Source organism: Filicampus tigris, chromosome 1 (genome assembly GCF_054856515.1).
Source record: "Filicampus tigris isolate MCC_2025a chromosome 1, RoL_Ftig_1.0, whole genome shotgun sequence".
Classification (NCBI taxonomy): Eukaryota; Metazoa; Chordata; class Actinopteri; order Syngnathiformes; family Syngnathidae; genus Filicampus; species Filicampus tigris.
In genome coordinates this window covers 27,571,285-27,590,216 of record NC_141217.1, presented here as the reverse complement: position 1 = coordinate 27,590,216, position 18,932 = coordinate 27,571,285, and the positions used below count along the sequence as shown (strand labels likewise).

The 18,932-nt window shown below is 43.2% G+C and overlaps 2 protein-coding genes across 3 annotated transcripts; one reads left to right on the top strand and one right to left on the bottom strand.

The window, feature by feature from the left end:
* The first annotated feature begins 639 nt into the window (after nucleotides 1–639).
* fdx1 (ferredoxin 1) lies at nucleotides 640–6,521 on the top strand. The gene is made up of 4 exons (XM_086029694.1): nucleotides 640–1,136; nucleotides 4,081–4,205; nucleotides 4,280–4,409; nucleotides 6,070–6,521. The coding sequence occupies exons 1-4, from the start codon at nucleotides 1,000–1,002 to the stop codon at nucleotides 6,176–6,178; spliced, it is 501 nt and encodes a 166-aa protein (XP_085885820.1). The 5' UTR covers nucleotides 640–999; the 3' UTR covers nucleotides 6,179–6,521.
* LOC147153427 (rho GTPase-activating protein 20-like) lies at nucleotides 5,981–17,156 on the bottom strand. 2 transcript variants are annotated; one of them, XM_086029687.1, is made up of 15 exons: nucleotides 16,808–17,156; nucleotides 15,752–15,837; nucleotides 14,641–14,814; nucleotides 14,386–14,535; nucleotides 14,191–14,232; nucleotides 14,029–14,113; nucleotides 13,852–13,929; nucleotides 13,659–13,725; nucleotides 13,221–13,400; nucleotides 11,865–12,034; nucleotides 11,435–11,599; nucleotides 11,094–11,206; nucleotides 9,744–9,936; nucleotides 8,021–8,138; nucleotides 5,981–7,920 (listed from the first exon to the last, which is right to left on the bottom strand). In XM_086029687.1, exons 1-15 carry the CDS (start codon nucleotides 16,877–16,879, stop codon nucleotides 7,139–7,141), a joined length of 2,475 nt encoding a protein of 824 aa, XP_085885813.1. In that variant the 5' UTR covers nucleotides 16,880–17,156; the 3' UTR covers nucleotides 5,981–7,138. The 2 variants fall into 2 exon arrangements, with proteins under 2 accessions (XP_085885813.1, XP_085885819.1); XM_086029693.1 differs by having other exon boundaries at nucleotides 14,641–14,728; nucleotides 16,808–16,850.
* Between the last annotated feature and the right edge of the window lie 1,776 nt (nucleotides 17,157–18,932).

The window sequence follows — 18,932 nt, the reverse complement described above, 5'->3', positions numbered from 1 at the left end:
AGTTTGCATCTGACTGGTCAAATTCAGATAAAAGAATACAATTCCTTTCTTTGCATGGATGAACTACAGTACTTGGGTTGTTTCATGCCAATAGCACCTTTGGAAATATATTTAGTGATAAAAATGGCGACGAATTAAACGCATGGTAGGTTGATTGAAATTACCCCTAGGTGTGATTGTGAGTGCAAATGTAATGTTTCTCTCTCTCAATATACATTGACAGATAGACAATGTAGATAATGTATGTGTGTATATATATATATATATATATATATATATATATATATATATATATATATATATATATATATATATATATATATACATACACACATACACACACACACATATATATATATATATATATATATACATACATACATTATCTACATATACATTATCTATATATATACTGGGGTATTGTGCTTCAAAATAAAGTGAACTTTAACACTTGTCAAGCATAGTGTATTTATAAAGATATGCCCATTACTTATGACCTCATTCGCCATTCATTTCGTTTACACGTTCAGTGTTTAGCGAACTCGAGGTACTATGTCTCCCTAAATGGGCAACGGTAAATCTTTTATTCTGAAACTACGACCAGAAGTTGACTGCTCCAACTCGTTGCCTTAACAGGAAATTCAGGAGTTAAACGAACACCTATTAATGAAAGCGGTTGCTCGTCATCCTTATTAGCAAGTTTGTTTTTGTTTGAACGTTGAGTTTGTTTGTTTGTTTTAATTTTCATATCCCGGTCCATGCTGTGGTTGCTTTCGGTGTGTTGTCCACGCCGTCAACACGCACTACAGGAAGTGGCCAGTTACGCAATACGCGTGACACTGACTGAGTGACTCCGAGTAGCTTTTAAGTAACTAGCTAGCTTGTTAGCGCGCAAGGTGAGGGAGAGAGAGCGAGCGAGAGAGAGAAAGAAAGAAAGCTCGCGTTGTGTTGCGTGGAGCTGTTTCAAGTGTGTTACTGGACATATTGTTAGTGTTCCAAATGGCGTCACTGCTGACAGCGTTCCGAAGAATAGCCGACGCTGGAGTACGTGAATATGCGCGGAGGGCGGCAGCAAGTTGTGCTCCCTCGGGGCTGACTGGTCACCGGAGTTTCGTCACCGGCACGCAGCCGCTGAGGTAGGTCGTTGGACCCGATGGCAGCGGCTGCCAGCGCAAACACCCCACATTTGCAAATTTGGGTGGCACAGGTACAACAATCCGTCTCGAACACATTTTCTCCGCTATTGGCATCGGTAAATAACTCTTTTTCGTATAGACTAAGTTGCTCACGTCTGCTAACACTTGACGCACCGGCTAAAACAACTTGAGTATTGTGCGTTTGGGATTTGCCTGGTCACTCCAGTTTGCATTTCATCAACAACCCCTGGCACAAAAAAAAAGAGGAATCGACGCTACTGGAGATTGATTATTCAGACATTTCATTTGGGAAATTAAAAGGAAATCAAGGATGTTCCACAAAATATGTTTTCTTCAAAATGTCACCCTTTAAAGACACGAAAGAAAGAAAGAAAAAGCAAATGGTTGTACTCTGACATTTTTGGAAAAATTGGAGTCACTCAATTGCAATGGAAAAAATGTGGAATAATCTGGTAATTTTCAATTCTGAAACAAAACACCTGCATCAGATTGAATCTACTCATTAGTTGAATAAGAGTGCTCACACCTTGTAGAGTTGTAGCACCGATTGGATTGACAATGAATCATGACTCCAACACGAGATGTCAGTTGAAATAAACGAGGGAATTATTAAACTTCTTCAATAAGGTAAAACAACACTGAATGTTGGTGTTTCCCAATCAGCAGTGTCTAAAATCTTAACCAAGTCCAAACAAAACGGGAAGGCTATAAAAAGGAAGCGTCCTGGTAGACCAAGGTAGACCTCAAAGCATCAAGATGGAAAATAATATCTCCCAAAGGTAGAAACGCCCTATGCAAGTGACAGCCCAGCCCATGAAAATAGAAAATGCACTACAAAAGAAATGAGGTACAAATGGGCAGAAACTGGAGTCAACGTCTGCAATTGAACTTTAAAGCATGTTAAGGAAATGGGATTCACATACAGGAAATCCCCCAAAACAAGGCCACAGTGGGCTAAAGAAAAGCAATCATGGACTGTGGGTGAGCGGATGAAAGTTATATTCAATGATGAATCGGAAATCTGCATTGATGCTGGAAGAAAACATGGAAATTTCCAAAGTTGTTTGTAATAATGTAGTAATCATGACAATTTTGTTTTTATTATTATTATTATTATTATTATTATTATTATAAACTGTATAAGAAAATTGCAGGGGGCAAATGTAAGTGTTTATAAGTAGCTGTATACAGACATTATATTGCGCTATCACAAAGTATGTCTGTAATAATAGTAGCATAAACCAAAAAATATAACTAATTTAACTAAGGCAGTGGTTCTCAAACTTTTTGCAGCAAGTACCACCTAAAAAATGTGGTTTTACAAGTATCACCTAGTGACCATCATCAACTACAGTAACATAGTGGGCCCAAGTTTTCATTAAAAATGAGGCAGAGGTTTTAATCCTAAAATATACCTTTATTTATTATTGTAAGTCATTGTAGCATTATACATAGTTGAAACATTATGAATATAAGAAAAAAACAAATGTAGAAACAATTACATTTAAATCTGTTGGAAAAAATGTTGAATAAAAAAATACTCCAATAAATCTTGAAAAACAAACACTCATTAAACATTAAAGAGCCCGTAAAGACATTTCTGTGGGGTTTTTTTTCTTTAAAGACATTATTTAAAAACACAAGTGTTGAAAATTTGCAAATACTGGCTCACAATTTAGTACTGAATTGCTGAGATTTATCATAAAACTCTTTTTTTTATCCTCCCAGTTATCCAGATTTTTTTGGAGTGGGCTGAAACGCAGGCAAGTTGACAACCAAGGAACAGCTTCCTTATTGATGAAAATTTGGCCCATTTTTACCACTACAACATGCAGTTAGCCATCAAGCTATGCATACAACCTGAAAAAAACATCTTCCCTGAAGTTTTATTGTGTTATCTGGGCTGCAATATGCCATGTGCACATTTGCTCGGCGCAATGTAAAACGACAGAACATAAACGGGATGTCATGGCTACCTACACTTAAGTGTGGCTAGGAGATTTTTATTCTGTTCAGCCACATTGGCTAAGAGATTTCATGTTTTTTTTTATGTGAATGTGCAGTATATGAAAAGTACAAAAAAAATAACCTGATGGACTGGATATAAAAAAAAAAAAGTATCTGTTCAAATGTATAAAAAAATGCACTGTCCTGAATGAGAATTTTTTTTAAAGCCGCTGTATCCTTATGAAAGGGGGGCAGGGGTCTTTACTTCAGAAATGTCACATCTGTTTGACTGTGAGCAAATGCTATCATACAAAATGTCTTTTCATTGCTGCTGAAAAAAAAACCCTAAAACATTAATTAAGCTCAAGTTTAATATTAAACTTGGTTAGATTTCACACATCTCGTTAAAATTTGACATTTGCCATTATTAGGCGTCAAAGCAATGTCACATTTTTGGAACACCCTGTACTTGTGTTGTGCGAGTACAAGCCTGTCTTTGCCTTGTAGTTGGCTCAAAGTTTTTGTTCCATCTCATCACACTGGTGAAAGACGACTGACTGCATGGTTGAGCGTGTTCTACTTGGGAGGTTGCTAGAACCTTGAATTGGGCTAGCTCATGTGCGTTCAAGGCCGCAGCCATCCCCCTTTTTTCTTTCTTTTTTTTTTTTTTTTTTTTTGTAGCTCCAAGGCTATCAACCAGCTTGTTTCTCATCCCTTTTTCCCCCAGAGAGATTAAGCGTTTGTGGGGTTTACTTGCTAAATCCTTGCAAGTTTTGCCTTAAAAGGTCAATTGGTGCAGGAGCGAGTCAGACGCTGGCTGATTATAGACATTTAATCACATTGTGCACGGTTTCGCCATCATTGTTCGTAAAAGGTCACCGGGTTGAATACACACGGGGAGAAAAACGTTTGAAATAAACGGAATGTGATCGTGTGACTCGACAGGGATGTTTTCAATGGTTCACTTCCCGTGCAGGTCGGACAACAGGGTGACGGTCCACTTCGTGAACAGAGACGGCGAGAAGATAACGGTGGAGGGCTCTCCTGGGGACTCGCTGCTGGACGTCGTCATTAATGAAGATCTCGACTTTGATGGCTTTGGTTTGTGAACTTCACTGACACGTGCTTGAGCAGCGCACATACAGTCCAGTCATCAAGTGTGTGTTGGGCCGCAGGAGCGTGCGAGGGGACGCTGGCGTGCTCCACCTGTCATCTCATCTTTGACGAGGACGTCTACAAAAAACTGGGCCCCGTCACGGACGAGGAAATGGACATGCTGGACTTGGCGTACGGTTTGACTGACACGTAAGTTAATTGGACCTCTCCAAGTAGTTTATTGAAAATAGTTTTGAAACAAAATCATCTTGTCATCAGTGACTGTTTATAAAACCTTCAAGCACAGAGACGACTTGCTTGCTAAGCACGAGTAAGTGCGGGAATCACAAGCGTAAAGCATTTCACACGCTACTCACAAAAAGTGCTGGGTGTTCGGCTTTAGGTGAAATTTTGGGACGAAGCGATGAAATTCACTATAACCTGTACAGATGAACTGAATTTGACCTCAAAACATTTGAATGCACAGACTAGTCAAACTGTTCCATGTTGGAGTACTTTTTGCACAACTTGCTGTTCTCTAACAAAAAGCCAAAGGGCAAAATTCACAGCAGGTGTTTGATCCATAAAAAAATTCCAAGTAGGCTATGTTCACTGTCTTTCTGTGACTCTTCCAGTCTCTGTTTCTCTCACGTGCCCTGCTGATGACACGCTTAAGCTCAGTCGCCACTTCCCTCTGAGAACATCCCGTTTGAAGACTTGCGGTGCCGAGGTCATGATGACCAACTAGTAGGCCTCGTTAGGCCTGTCCGAATAACAATTCTCCAAACAATATATTTTCCCAGAAACTATCACGCTAAATGATATTGCTTGATAGTTAAATAGTATGTTTTGCTTTTTCTGGTATGCCATTTATATAGTGATGGGTTTAGAGCAAAAATAATTGAAGTGCGTCCTTTTTACGTGCAATTATCTTTCGATTCTCAAGGATGTTGAACATTTGCATTAAAATGTAGAACAAAAAAATGACTTGGATGAAAAAACACAAAGAAAAATTACTTGGGTTCTTTTTAAAAAAAAAAATTAAAAAAAATGCCCTTCAACAAATATTAACGACATTCAATATCAACCACATTCTATCTGCAGTGGCAGAGTAAAGATGTTTCTTATTCCCTTGTACAAGGCTGGACTGTCTGTTAGGGAAATCCCCTATTTTTTATTCTGCCATGCTAGTCCGCAGTATGGTTAAAAGTGAAAGAATGACCACAATAAGTATGTTCACCACAATATTATTATCGTCATTATTATTGTTGAGTGTGTGTTGTTTTTAAATCAATTTTTATCAAGGAACATGTCTCTTTCTATAAATGGCAGCACTGTAGAGCGACATGCAGAAGAATCAACGGTTGCCATTGCAGCATAATAAATCATGAGCCCTGCAAGTAGATCAGATTTGTTGTTCAATTAAACTTGCAGGTGTACCAGCAAGACCAGCACTAAAACACAGCAACACCAGCATACTTCTTTGAGCAAGATCATTATTTCAGTTTTCATACTTTCTTAGTATTTTTGTTTACTGGTTACCCATGATTTTTTTCTAATATAGAGTAGGTTCTGTGGCTCAACAAATGTTGTTTTCCAGCTGATTTAATCACTACTATCCTAAATAAAAGCCCAAGTTATTAAATAAGTCTTATATGATGCACATGACGCGTTTGTATGAACATGTAACGATTTCAAGCGAGCTGTAATCCCTCTCGGTGCACCAGAGACCTTGCACCATACAGATTCAGTACGCTGTCGCTAGAATGAATGCGATTGGCCTCATTTTCATTCTTTATTTCAATCACAAAAATCCACAAGTAACTTAGAGAGTAAGTAAATGCACGACTGTGTCTCCTTTTGTCCATAGATCGCGTCTGGGTTGCCAGATCTGTCTGAGCAGGTCTCTGGAGGGCATGGTGGCGCGCGTTCCGGAGAGCGTAGCAGACATCCGACAAAGCCAAGATGGCTCCTCTTAGTGACTTTTTGTTGGTGATTGTCGCTGTCGCCAAGGTGGGCTGTCCGACCCGCCATTTGCAGTCTAGGATGGACTATTAAAACGAACGTCAGTCACACTGTGGCACATCTAAGGACTGATCAGATCAATCTGGCAAACAGAAGGTGTCCGACATGCTAGCAAAGCCCACACAGCAAGAACCGGCATATTTTTATTGTAAGTCTGTGACGTGTTGTCATCATCTCCACAGTTTGACATCTTTTATGTAACCACACAATTTTATCAAGTGATTGTACATAGCTAGAACACATCTGTGTATAGAGAAAGCAGATAATAATAATAATAATAAAGTAACCTTTCTAATAGCATGTTGAAGTGCATTTTGTACATTGGGGCGAAGCTCCACGAGAGCATTTGGAAGGTGCTAGCGAGTCAATTTTGTTAGTTTACTGTCAGGACCCCCAGATTTGTTTGCTTGGATTCTTAGTTCTTATATCAATCTTGGAGGGAAGAGTTTGATGGGCAGTGGTGAAGCCCGATCCGCACTGCCAGGCCACAACCGTGGCTGCTAGAAGGGGTATTGATTGATTCGAATGGCCGTGCTGACTGAATGACTGATGCTTTAAGTCTTTTTTTCATTTGCAGCAATGTCATGGTCTTCTTCATGTCTTCCCCACACTTTTACAACCATTCAAACAATGAAATTGCTTTTAACATGCATCACTATTGCCAACGCATGAGAAGCTGTCGCTGCGCAGGTGATCAAACACGCAAACAGCAGATGAGCCGACAGAAGCGTGAAAGTGCTTTATGGCATCATGTCCACCAGGTGGGGTATTCACGCCTTTACCTTTATGGAAGGCCTCATTTTGCTATGACAACAATACACTACCTCCATTCAAACAGTTAACCCTACATGACATGACAATGACTATTATTCCCCTAAATTTTTTTTTTTTTTTTTTTCTTTCGTTGTATGATGCTAATATTCATCACTGGTGGGTGTGTTTGTGTCTGCGCTGGAGGCAGAGTTCTTCTCCAAGCTCTCCTGTTGAGTTAAGGACAACCTGCGGTCTTTCCTCAGCCAAGAGTTGGGGTGGAGGCTCCTGCAGCTTTTCAAAGTACCCCATTTAAGATGCTCTCTGGCTGGACACGCTTTGCGACTTGTCTCCCGCTGCTCACGTTTGCCCACAGCCTCAGCGCAGCTGGCGGCGAGGATCGAAGAATCGCATGCTTTGGTCGCCGTTGGTGCGGGGGAGGTGGGGTTCGAGCACAAGCTGGAGGAGCTGGTCTCCATCGGCGCCACTGACCTTCTGCGCCTGTGATGAAGACCCAACTTTGAGGCACGCTTGCCTTTGTCGTCATCATCTTCATCCTCCTCCTCCTCCTCCTCACCACCAGTGAGACCATCCGTGCTCCCGGAGAAGTGCGGCTGAATCTTTGCTACGTGCACCAATGCCGGCTCAGAGCATCGACGCTGTCTGTGGATGCTGTGCAGGGAAACGGAGTCCAGGGTGGACGAGGAGGGGTCCGCGGTGGGGGCATCTTGGATCTGCCTGCTTCCCCTCTGCACCTGCCAGTTAGCGTGCCGCACGTCTGGCTCGTTGTCCTGCTCGTAGTCGCTGAAGGTGAGGACCGAGTCCAGGCTGCCTGGTTTGGATCGGAGAGGTCTGCCGCAAAAGCCGGGCGAGCCGCCGCTGCTGGTATCCAACTCGTTCTCTAGACTGTCATAAGACGAGTCCGTCAAAGGGTACGTCCACTCAGCTGAGGGCAACGTGGCATGACAGTGTGAGTGAGCATCAACGTAGACACAAAATGGTTTCAACGTAAAGGCTTTCCGGATACAAGATAAGATCGCGAGTACCGTAAAGGTCGGTCTCCTGCGTGGCGAGTCTCCGTGGCGAGCCTCCAAACAGAGAGGAAGGCTCCTCTCCCGCAATCTGCTGGCAGTGTTCTATCATGAATTTCACCAAGTCACAAACCTGCAGCAAAGCACAAAAAAAAAACTTTGTTGACTTCTGAAGTTGCTTTCTCGCTTACGTTATACATTTCAAAGTTATATCATCTTATGAAACTACATACTTGGAGTAGCACTGAAGTTTAGTGCCTCTTTAATTTAGTTAATAGCAGTTTTATTGTTTTAAAGGTTTGTTTGTCATTCTTGCTTGTCATCTTTGTTTCAGAATATGTAGCAAAGCTAACTACTTTGACCGTCACTTTACATCTGTTTAGTTTATATTGATATACTTATGTAACTACGTACGGTATTACTTAAATCAGTTTACGTATTTCTTCCTCAGGACACAATTTGATATTTGACAAATTGAGTGTGACGTTTGCCACTGTCACTCTATGATACTGATAAAGTTGCTCATAGGAGATTTTATGACCTGCACGTGGTGGTCAGCAAGAGTGGCACTCGCAGGACTGCTGAAAACAGACTTGTGAGAATAGCCTTAACGGAGGCTGGCAGTTGCCCATCCCTCGGTTACGCAGCGAGACAAAGATGTTTTGTTCTACCTTATGCAAAGCGAGATTCAGTGATTTTAGAAATAGCGATAAAGCACCTCTACAACACTGCATGGACATCGGGGACAGTGCCTCTGGATTGGCAGACGGGGGGTGGTGGTCCCCCTTTTTAAGAAGGCAGGCCAGAGGGTGTGTTCCAATTACAGGAATCACACTCCTCAGCCTCCCTGGTAAGGTCTATTTAGGGTTGCTGGAGAGGAGGGTCTCAATTCTTGGGTTCAGGAGGAGCAATGTGATTTTCGTCCCGGCCGCGGAACGGTGGACCAGCTCTGCGCCCTCGGCAGGATCCTCGAGAGTGCATGGGACTTTGCTCAACGAGTCTACAAGTGTCTTGTGGACTTGGAGAAGGCGTTCGACCATGTCCCTCGGGGAGTTCTGTGCGGGGTGCTTCGGGTGTACGGTGTACCGAGCCCCCCATTTACGGGCTGTTTTGTCCCTGTGCAACCAATGTCAGAGTTTGGCCCGCATTGCCAACAGTAATTTGGATTTGTTTCCAGTGAGGATCTGGTCTGCCTTTTGTCACAGATTCTGTTCATAAACTTTATGGACAGAATTTCTAGGCGCTGCTGAGGGGGTCCGGCAGGATGGAATGAGAGATTGACAGGCGGACCGGTGCGGCGTCTGCTGTGATACGGACTCTGTATCGTTCTTTCCTGGTGAAGAAGGCGCTGAGCCGAAAGGCGAAGCTCTCAATTTAAATTGGTAAATGGGTATCCGGGCGTGAGCCAGATGAGGTGCCTCGGGCATCTGATTAGGATGCCTCCTGGACGCCCCCCTGGTGAGATGTTCCGAGCTCGCCCCACTGGAAATGAGGCCCCGCGGACGACCCAGGCCATGCCGGAGAGAATCTCCCGACTGGCCTGGGAATGCCTGGGCATCTCTCCGGAAGAGTTGGAAGACGTGGCTGGGGAGAGGGAAGTCTGTGCTTCGCTGCTGAAGCTGCTTGCCTCTGCGACATGACCTCGGATAAGCGGCAGATAATGGATGGATGGATGGATTGGCTGTGGGTTTAGGCAGCTCAGTGCTGGTTGACATAATTCGTCCCTCCGTTCACTTACCTTCCTGGTTCCTTCATTCTCCGCCTCGGGGCTGCATAGTGCCCCAGGGGGCCAAAGCATGCTGGGAGCGATGCACACCGCCAGGTTGAAGCCGGTCATCTGGTTCTCGCGGGCGTTGCCTCGGATAGCATGCAGCACGGCTAGCACGTAGCGCAGCAACAGGGCGTTGTCTTTGGGCAGCCGACTTATCATCCTGCAGGAGGACAACCAACTATTTCTACTTGCCGCTGCAACACTTGACTTTGTTTGTTGGGCAAACACAATCTGAAATACGGTGCTCAACACAAATAAGGATGGGGAGAGATTTGTCTAAAAAATATTAACACAAAAACAGCAGCGATTTTCACGGTTTCCATATCCATGAATACATTGCGATTTTACATTGTGTTTTTAATGTTGTTGTTCTGCCGCTACGCCGCTGCAGCAGCGGACAACGAAGGTCTTCTGTGTTAAGGCAAAACAAACTCAAGGAAAACAAATTACAGTCGTATTTCGTTTCCCGACTTGTGTTAAGTAAACACATAATAGAAGATCGAATTAAGGCTCATTTTCTGTTTTTCAATTGCTGGTCCTGTTCAATGAAGACAGCAACACTGCCTCCTAGCGGACAGAGGCGGGACGGGCTCTCCACGTGAATGAGACCTGTTTTTGTGAACATTTTGAAACGGCGTGACATTTGTCTAAAAAATAAGTGCGCATGGCCACTGATCGCACAGTCAACACTTCACAAGCAGAATTGAATATTTGTAAATGATAAGTCATGATAACTGCACACACATTAAAAAACGTGAAAATCGCGCATATGCAGTATTTGAAAAACACAAGATCATCTCAAATATATTTGTGAATCTGAAAAACGTGAAAATCCCAAATATATTTGTGGATCTGAAAAACACATTGCGGATGTATTTGAGTGAATCATTTTAAGACAAATCTCTCCCCGTAAATAAGTACAGCCTAATTCGAAAAACTTCAGTCACTCGAGTCTATGGAACACCACACTACAAAATGCGCCGACAAATGCGGGCTACTGATTACTAATAGATAGACTGATAGGAAGAATGTGGGTTTGTGTGAACAATAGATGCTTAATTAATCCCATGAGGGAAATGAAATGAAATTTGTCAATTTGCAGATGCGAAAATTGTCAAAAGATTTGCTCAATGTTGCTACATTTTTATATTCTTTTATGTTGAGCACAGTACACACATGACAAAGTGACAAATAAAAGCAACATAAACAGATGCATCTGGAGGTTTCTTCACTTCAATCTACTCTGCACTCTTTTAGCAACAGACTGCTACTGCATGGATTACTGATTGAATGAGGTTGCTCAGTGGTTTATCACACCGTTGTATCTCTTGCACCCGCTCCTCCGCCCCCTCTTCATCGGCCAGAACATCCATCCATTCTTCATGGAGCTCACAACACAATAGGCTGCCGGGGATGTTGCGCAAGAAGTCCTAGGAAAAGATGTTTACATTAGAAGAGAAGGTCAAGATCACATTTTGGGCCGTGATCAGGTCCAAGAAGGCAAACAGTGTAAAGACTGTATGTAGTGCTTGTCCATTAACAATAACAAGGATTAGAATGCAGATTAAGGACCCTATGAACACGATGTCCTGCTGATGTGGATGTGCGGGAGGAGATTAAAGGCCAGGTGAGAGATATGGGTCATCATGACGACCTACTTTGAAGACACCGGCGATGATGAAGATGTGGTCCCGTGTGAGCGGAAGAAGGAACTCGCCAGCATCCAGTGAGTCCCGCAGCTCCCTGACGGCCCGAGCGCCCGCCGGCCGCCGAAAGATGCCCCGCGTCCACGGGCCCTCGTGATACAGCAGCGCCAGCATGTCCTGGCGAGGGAGAGTGACCAGGAAATGGTATTATGTCAAAATCCGTGTGAACTACGATTGCAAAAAAGTGGAACGTTTTCCAGAAAGTTTCCGGTAAAATTAAACCGGGGAACTTTCCACGGGAATTAACTGGGAATCGAGGCTCATTTAATGGAAAGGTATCATATTCATGCATAGATATAAACATTTAGTTTTGACCTTCAATTATGAAAATATAGATAGCTGGCCTCGCCCTTCTCCCTTCAGCCCAAGTGTGAACACCCACCATCACGGGTTTTGGCAGAGCATCTTCATCACACACGGCACTGAGGGGGCGGCCGAACAAGCAGCCCTGAGAAGCGGTGCCTGTGGATGACGCCATCTGAGGGGAGGAACCTCGCAGAAAGGCCCAAGTGATGAGGGAGCGCCTCCTTTTTAATGGCTTCTGGGGGAACTCTGACAGAGACAAAAGAGAGTATTAGACCACAGTGGCGGCTCGTCAATAGAGGGCACCAGGGTGACGCCCACCAGTCCAGCTGAGTCACCTTTAAAGGGACAAAAAACAAATAATACTTCAAAGTATTTGTATATCTGTTTTTAGATTAGCAGGATAAATTGTATGTCTACATTTATTGATGAGCAAAATTGATTTGTTTATCTTTAGCATCTCAGAAGATCTAATTTCTAGTTTGAGCAAACAGAACAACACCGATAGAAAAGCGTGACATGAGCAGTTGGTCCTTGTGTCATACACACATATTGAGCACCACTGGACACTGAATGGCACCACTCAAAGCCAATAAAATTTAAGTGGAGATACTGTCAAAGCCAACATTGTTTCAAGTCCGGCTCCAGCAGATCTGAGTGTCTCCCCCCTTGCCCCCTCCAATATGGCCGCCATGTGTAAGTAGCATCAATTACATTTAGATTGTAGCGGCCATATTGGATGGGGCTCAGCCAGACTTCTATACCATATCGAGTTTTGTCTTCATATTCAACTCGGTGTAGTAACTTCAACATATTTGGAGAGGAGAATGTGGAGCCCGGGTAGCATGCATAAGAGCAGATATGGTGGATTTATGGACTTAAACATATAGTAGGCTGCTCAATAATATTACAGATAGTCTACAGTGAAAACAACAGAGCTGGGCATCGGCGCTCCGTCGCCGGTTCCCGTCCTGCATATTCAATTGACCCACGCGGTCCCGGCCCGCCCTTCGCCGGCGACAGCCAATCGGCGTCGATTACGTAATCTTTACGTCACACGCAGGTGCCTCACGAGCAGACATGAGCCAAACAAAGCAAAAATATCAAACAAAAACAGCTGACACACGCACAGCGTTGTCACTGGTGAAATAAAAAGAATATTGGACACATTTCATCACGTCTGTGATCAAGGTACACCACACCCTTTTCTTTTTTGATTGTTTCCTTACTCGACCGCGTGTCAGGAGCGCGGCACCTGCAAGTGACGCGGTATCGGGTAAGTCCGGTTGGCTGACTCCGACCGACTGGGACCGCGCGGGTTGATTGAATATGCAGGACGGAAACCGGGGACGGAGGCCTGATGCCCAGCCGCCACTGTTAAAATGGCTGCGCCAGCTCATGTCCGGTAACGGTAATGCCACACAACTGAGCTCACCTGTCGCCACTTGCAGTTGAAGCGTTTCCTCAGGGCGTGCTTTCAGGATGAACTGGCAGCGCTTGTGTGCCTGCAGCTGTTCCACCTGCATGGTCCAGTCTCTGTTCTCTGGCACCGCAGAGCTGTGGGTCAACGTCTGCCGCACGTGACTCATGTGGATGCTGAAGGGGAACTCGTGACCTGAGACACAAGAGAGTTGCTTGTTTCTTCCTGCCATCATCTTTTTAAATCTTCAAGCACATCTCTTTGTGGAAAGAACTACACAGTGTGCCACAGACTCACAAACATTGAAGATTCGCTTAAATACAGAGCCACGGCTACAAATGAGTGTTTCATGAGAATGTGGATGACCACAGAACAGTTTTGTGACCTAAGAAAGACAGATAGTCAATGGTTGCTAAACTAAGCAATGGAGATGAACCAAAGTTAGTGACTAACCAATGAGAGGATAGGGCGTATTGTGCCTCTTGGAGAGGATCCACAGCTGGTAGTCCTTCACGTTACCCTGAACACCAGAACAAAGTCGGACAGTCATGCCACAATGATTTGAATGGATTTGTTTACATTATTTTTTTCAATTAAAGAGTAAACTTGATGCAGAGGATTGTATCTCTGAATCATTGTTACTCACAATGATGCTAAACTGCTGCAGAGCCAGTCGGATCACCTCATTGGTCGAATCAGAATTGCTGACGGGCAAAGTCTTGGTCTAAATGGTGGGAGAGGACGACATCCACTAGTCATAAGTGGGAAGCAATGAAAACATGCTCCGTGTCTGTACAGATTCTCTTCTTCTACGTCGACTTACAACAGCGTAAGTATTGAGTCCCTTCCCATACACTCTGAGAGGGATGGTTTTAGGTTCTTCCTTCTCTTTTTCCTCTTTAATGCGACTGCAGGGAAAATGATTTTCTCTCTGAATTTGTTACCTTTTACACACAACACACATTAATGTACAGTGCAAACTCACCTTTTCAGGTGAGACAGCCATTTCTCTTTTTGTTCCGCTGAGCTGACAGGGACATGTCAAACAAAACTTTTTCACAGACTTCCCCAAAACATGGCTGGTATGTATGCGTTTAAATTGTGGCTCGGGCTCTTTGCAGCCTCTTACGAACACTATTAATATGTTGAATGATGTATTTGTGGGGTGTGTATGTTTCACCTGAATGTTGCAACAGAGTTACAGGTGGGCCAACCAATGACAAAGCTCGTCTCTGGGCAAGTGCGTCCCTCGCACACCTCCTCTATGCAACTTGCAGTCCACATTTCACATAAACGCGCCTGGGCCTTTTGCTTGAATTGGTTGGCTGACCTGGTGCAACGGAAATGTAACATGAATGTGAACATCTTGCCTTCCGAGACAGGCATTGAAACACACACACACACACACACACACACAGGTCACAGCTACGCTTACTTGACTTTGGCGATCACCAGGATGTCTGTGAAGAGGAAGAGGTGTCTGTCCTGAGTCTGCATGCCAGTTTTTAACTGAGTGTGGCCATCTAGGAGAAACAACCTGTCGGGCACCCTCAGGAGGGACTGCACCAATGAGCACGTCTCCGGGAAGACGGGAACCGGGAGGCTCTCTCTGGAAGAGCTCAACACTTTTACTCATTAAGTCTAGGTTCACACCGCAGGTCTTAATGCTCAATGCTCGATTTTTTTTTTTAATCCGATTTTTTTTGTGGAAGCGTTCATACTACATTCTAAATGCGACCTCGGTCTTGTTTGCTGTATGAACACATGCGTCGCCAAAGTGGCCCGCATGCGCAGACGAAGAGACGACGTCACTCCCGACGTTGTGTTTGCGGTAGTAAATGTGGTCCAGCATGTCTTTTTTTTTTTTTTTTTTTTTGGTCCAGCATGTCGGGGCATTTTTAGAGTGAAGCGAATAGGTCGGAGGTAGGGGCGAGGCTTTAATATCTCGTTTCATGGTGACATCACTTCACGTCATAACCGTGCGTAAAAAATGAATCGATCTGAATTACTACCATCACCATAAATGTCCACTTTATGCTACAGGTTTCAAGAGGGGTTAAATTAAAGTAAAATATAAAGTCAATTGTTTTGTTTCTCAAAACAACTGCCAGCACTTTCCCTCGCCTGCGCAGAGCGCATTTGGGGCTCCGGATGATGTCAAAGTCGGATATGTGCGACCTGGCCAGTTTTCAGACCCTGATCGCATTGTAAAAAAACGGATACATATCCGATTTAGGACCACATATGAAAGCGATCCAGGTCGGATTTGAAAAAATCATAAGTGAGCCGTTCAGAAATTCATTAAAAAATCAGATACACAGCATATGGGCAACGAACCTATCGTTCAGCCTTTAATCCAAAAAGTCAATGTCAGCAAATAAAACTGGAGAAATTGGGTGGATTATTTGAGAGGACAGACGATGAGCTGAATGATTTGTAACCAAGAAAGGGGATGGTGCTTATCGTGATTTGCACAGCGATTAAAACAACAGCAGCTTTTAACATCTACTCTACTCTCCATCTGTTGTGTGTGGAAAGGATTTTACCTGGAAAGTGTCTTGGACCTGGAGAGAGCCTTTCTGATGACTAGAGAGGGTGCGGAGTGACACCGAAGACTTTGAGACTTCACGCGCTAAAATAGACACAAACACCGTATAAAGAATGTGATGCCACAAACGTGTCAAGGTTTGTTGCACACACAAATTGAGACTTGTCAGGTCAGTTCCACATTGGAAAACACCAATTTGAGGTACCTTTGCTCAATATTGGACTGGTGGAGGAGACCCCCAATACAGTGATGAGGGCGGGTGCACTTTTTGGAAGGGCCCTGTGAACCGGCTAGCTGCTGCACCTTTGCCCAACACAGCTTTGCTGTGAATATGCCACAAACGCTCATGTCTCTCTTTGCTGTATTGCTATTGTCAGTCACTATTGTCAATAATGGGCCAGTCAGCCTCTTTTATCCCAGCTCAAGGTTCCCCAATTCTGAATTAATAGGCCACACATTTGGAGCATTGTAATACTGTGTAATACTGCTGATACAGCCGAGTCACGGGGGACAAACATTCCTCACACAGCGCACCTAAAATTGGTGGAAATTTTAGAGCCACGACACAAATTTAATTGTCCCCGACATCCAGTTTGTCACAGTCACACTCATGAATGACTCTGTGCGTCGGGGCATAAGGATACGTTCAATACACTGTAGTGGGAAGTAAATATGGAAATTGGAACAGGGTTCAGAACAGAAACCACAGCAATGTTGATGTGCCGTTAAGCAAGTGCTCCTTAAACTGCACAATGCCAACAACTATGCCCTGATAGCCGCCCGCCTTTGTCAATGTTTGATGGATTGCACCGCGTCCTGCTTATACAGAGTTTTCAATAACAGCCAATTCTCATTCAAATGATCTCAAATTTTAACAAGATGTGTAAAAACCTATTTAAATTGAATGTTTGGTTTTTTTTTCAGGATGAAAAATGACATAAAGGACTTTTGTGCATTATAATATGCTCAAACACAGTCAAGCAAGACATTTTTTTAAAAATAATAAATCATGTTAGCATTGGATAGCAACAAGACATGTATCAACAATATCTACCCGTCTGTTGTCGCTTTGTCCCGCACCCTGGCTCAGACTTTCCTGTTGATGTTGCGGAGACATGTTATCCATCCAGCCCCCAGACGTCTGCAGGTCAACGTCCACCTGTCTTCACACAATCTAATCCCATTAATCAGATCCAGGAGGACAAAAACATCTCAGTGCATTGCGAATTGCGAGAAACTTTCAGACTGTGGATTAAGTCACACACTCACTCACACACACACACACAACGGCAAACAGATAATAATACTCTTCTATATCGTCAAAGCACCCTCAGTGAGGAACGCTGCAAGTGTCACAAGCCCACGCGCTTCTTGTCTTGATGGATTAGCCACCTCTTAATGCTTCGACACTCATTGAGGAGGCGGTGCCTGAACGCAGGCAAGAAAAAGTTGGCTCTATTTTTAGAAGTTGATCTCACTTTGTTCGAGCAAGACAGAGTAATCATAACCCTTAACTACTGGCATGTCCCGTTACATTGCGACGGATGAAGCCAAAGTGGTTCAAGGTGGACAATGATGCATAACATGTGCAAGTGGTAGAGAGTAACAAAGTACACCTTGTTCCACTGACAAACTTTTGCCATGTTGTTACAGAACATTTAGAAATTCTGAACTGTTATGTGTACTGCATGTCTGGAAGTAAAGGCTCTTCATATTCAATCTCAACACAGCTCAGGTAAACATTGCATTAAGTGACAGCCCTCTCAGTTAACATGCATGTTTGACTGCAAAGCTGCCAGTGGTAGTGAATGAGGTTTTTCTATCATGCTGACATGCTTTAGTTTTATTATTGTAACGAGGAACATAGGTACGTGTACTACTTTTTTTTTATAACAATAAATTCCATTTCTGCCTCTGTGCTCTTCAACAAATTCATTTCGGGTTTTTTTTTTTTGCCATCACTGATTCCTTCTATGTTTCTATCACAGTACACACACAATACGGTAATACTGTAATCCCTTGTGGATTTAATCCTTCTATGGTCACTGATCTCAAATCTTTAGGAGATTTGCTGATGTTGCCTGGTCACAATGCAAGATCCAACTTTTGAGGCATATTTGTCGAGAAAAACTTTAAAAGTATTTCACTTGGAAGGTTCTGCGGCATTGCATCAAAGCTTTGAGAAATCCACTTTATCGATTGCGCTTTTGGAGAAAGAGAAGTGGGCCAGAAACTGGGCTAAAGCCAAATGAGGCCAGCAAGTGCTCCTTCCCCAAATTGGCCACCATCATCCATTTAAATTGGATCACTGCAATGATGACTTTCCCTGCTGTTGATAATGAGCAGCCTTGGGCGCGTCAGAGAAAAGCGCACAAGTTTAATTCCGGAGTGAAAAAAGTATTGATTTATTCCATTCGGTCAAGTTTCAACAAATCTGGGTAGAACCCTAACCCACATTACCAATCCTGTAATGGTTTGGTAATATTACATGTGTTACTAACTACTAACCCTAACGCTAACACATACATACATACACAAACATATATACATATATACATATAGATAGATAGATAGATAGATAGATAGATAGATAGATAGATAGATAGATAGACAGATAGATAGATAGATAGATAGATAGATAGATAGATAGATAGATAGATAGATAGATAGATAGATAGATAGATAGATAGATAGATAGATAGATAGATAGATAGATAAAAGTATACATAAAAGTATACATATACTTCTTCAGCTGGTGCATACAAATTTTGTTTGCTTCTAATCAACTGAGCTCTTTTACCTGCCGGTTGAGTAGAAGCACCTGTGGCTAAAGCCAAACTGTGGCAGGGTTTTTACTTTCTGAACCTGGATTTCTCATCTCTGCATGTGTGTGTTTGTCTTTTTTGTTAGCATTTCTTTTGCAGCATTCCTGTGTTTGCAGCGTGTGTTTGCCCCTGTCGGCCACCGTAGATTAAGGACTGAGATGGACTGGTGCCAGTGATGTGTTGGATAGATTGAAATAATAATTTAGGCGATGATGAATAAGCAATAATAAGCATAGTTAAATGAGAGAAGAAAAAAAGAGTAAAAGAGGCAATTGTGGTGGACCAGGAAGTAACAATGATTATTAAGGGCGAAGTTAGGAAGGCAATATAAAAAGAAGAAAAATGTAAAGGCAG

Excerpts from the sequence above, each read along its gene's own strand:
- fdx1 (XM_086029694.1), top strand. The coding sequence starts at position 1,000 with ATGGCGTCACTGCTGACAGCGTTCCGAAGAATAGCCGACGCTGGAGTA. Across the intron at positions 1,137-4,080 it reads ACCGGCACGCAGCCGCTGAG|GTCGGACAACAGGGTGACGG; the intron begins GTAGGTCGTTGG and ends CTTCCCGTGCAG. Across the intron at positions 4,206-4,279 it reads TCTCGACTTTGATGGCTTTG|GAGCGTGCGAGGGGACGCTG; the intron begins GTTTGTGAACTT and ends GTTGGGCCGCAG.
- LOC147153427 (XM_086029687.1), bottom strand. The coding sequence starts at position 16,879 with ATGGATAACATGTCTCCGCAACATCAACAGGAAAGTCTGAGCCAGGGT. Across the intron at positions 12,035-13,220 it reads TCAACTGCAAGTGGCGACAG|AGTTCCCCCAGAAGCCATTA; the intron begins GTGAGCTCAGTT and ends TGTCTCTGTCAG. Across the intron at positions 11,600-11,864 it reads CTCTGCCAAAACCCGTGATG|GACATGCTGGCGCTGCTGTA; the intron begins GTGGGTGTTCAC and ends CTCCCTCGCCAG.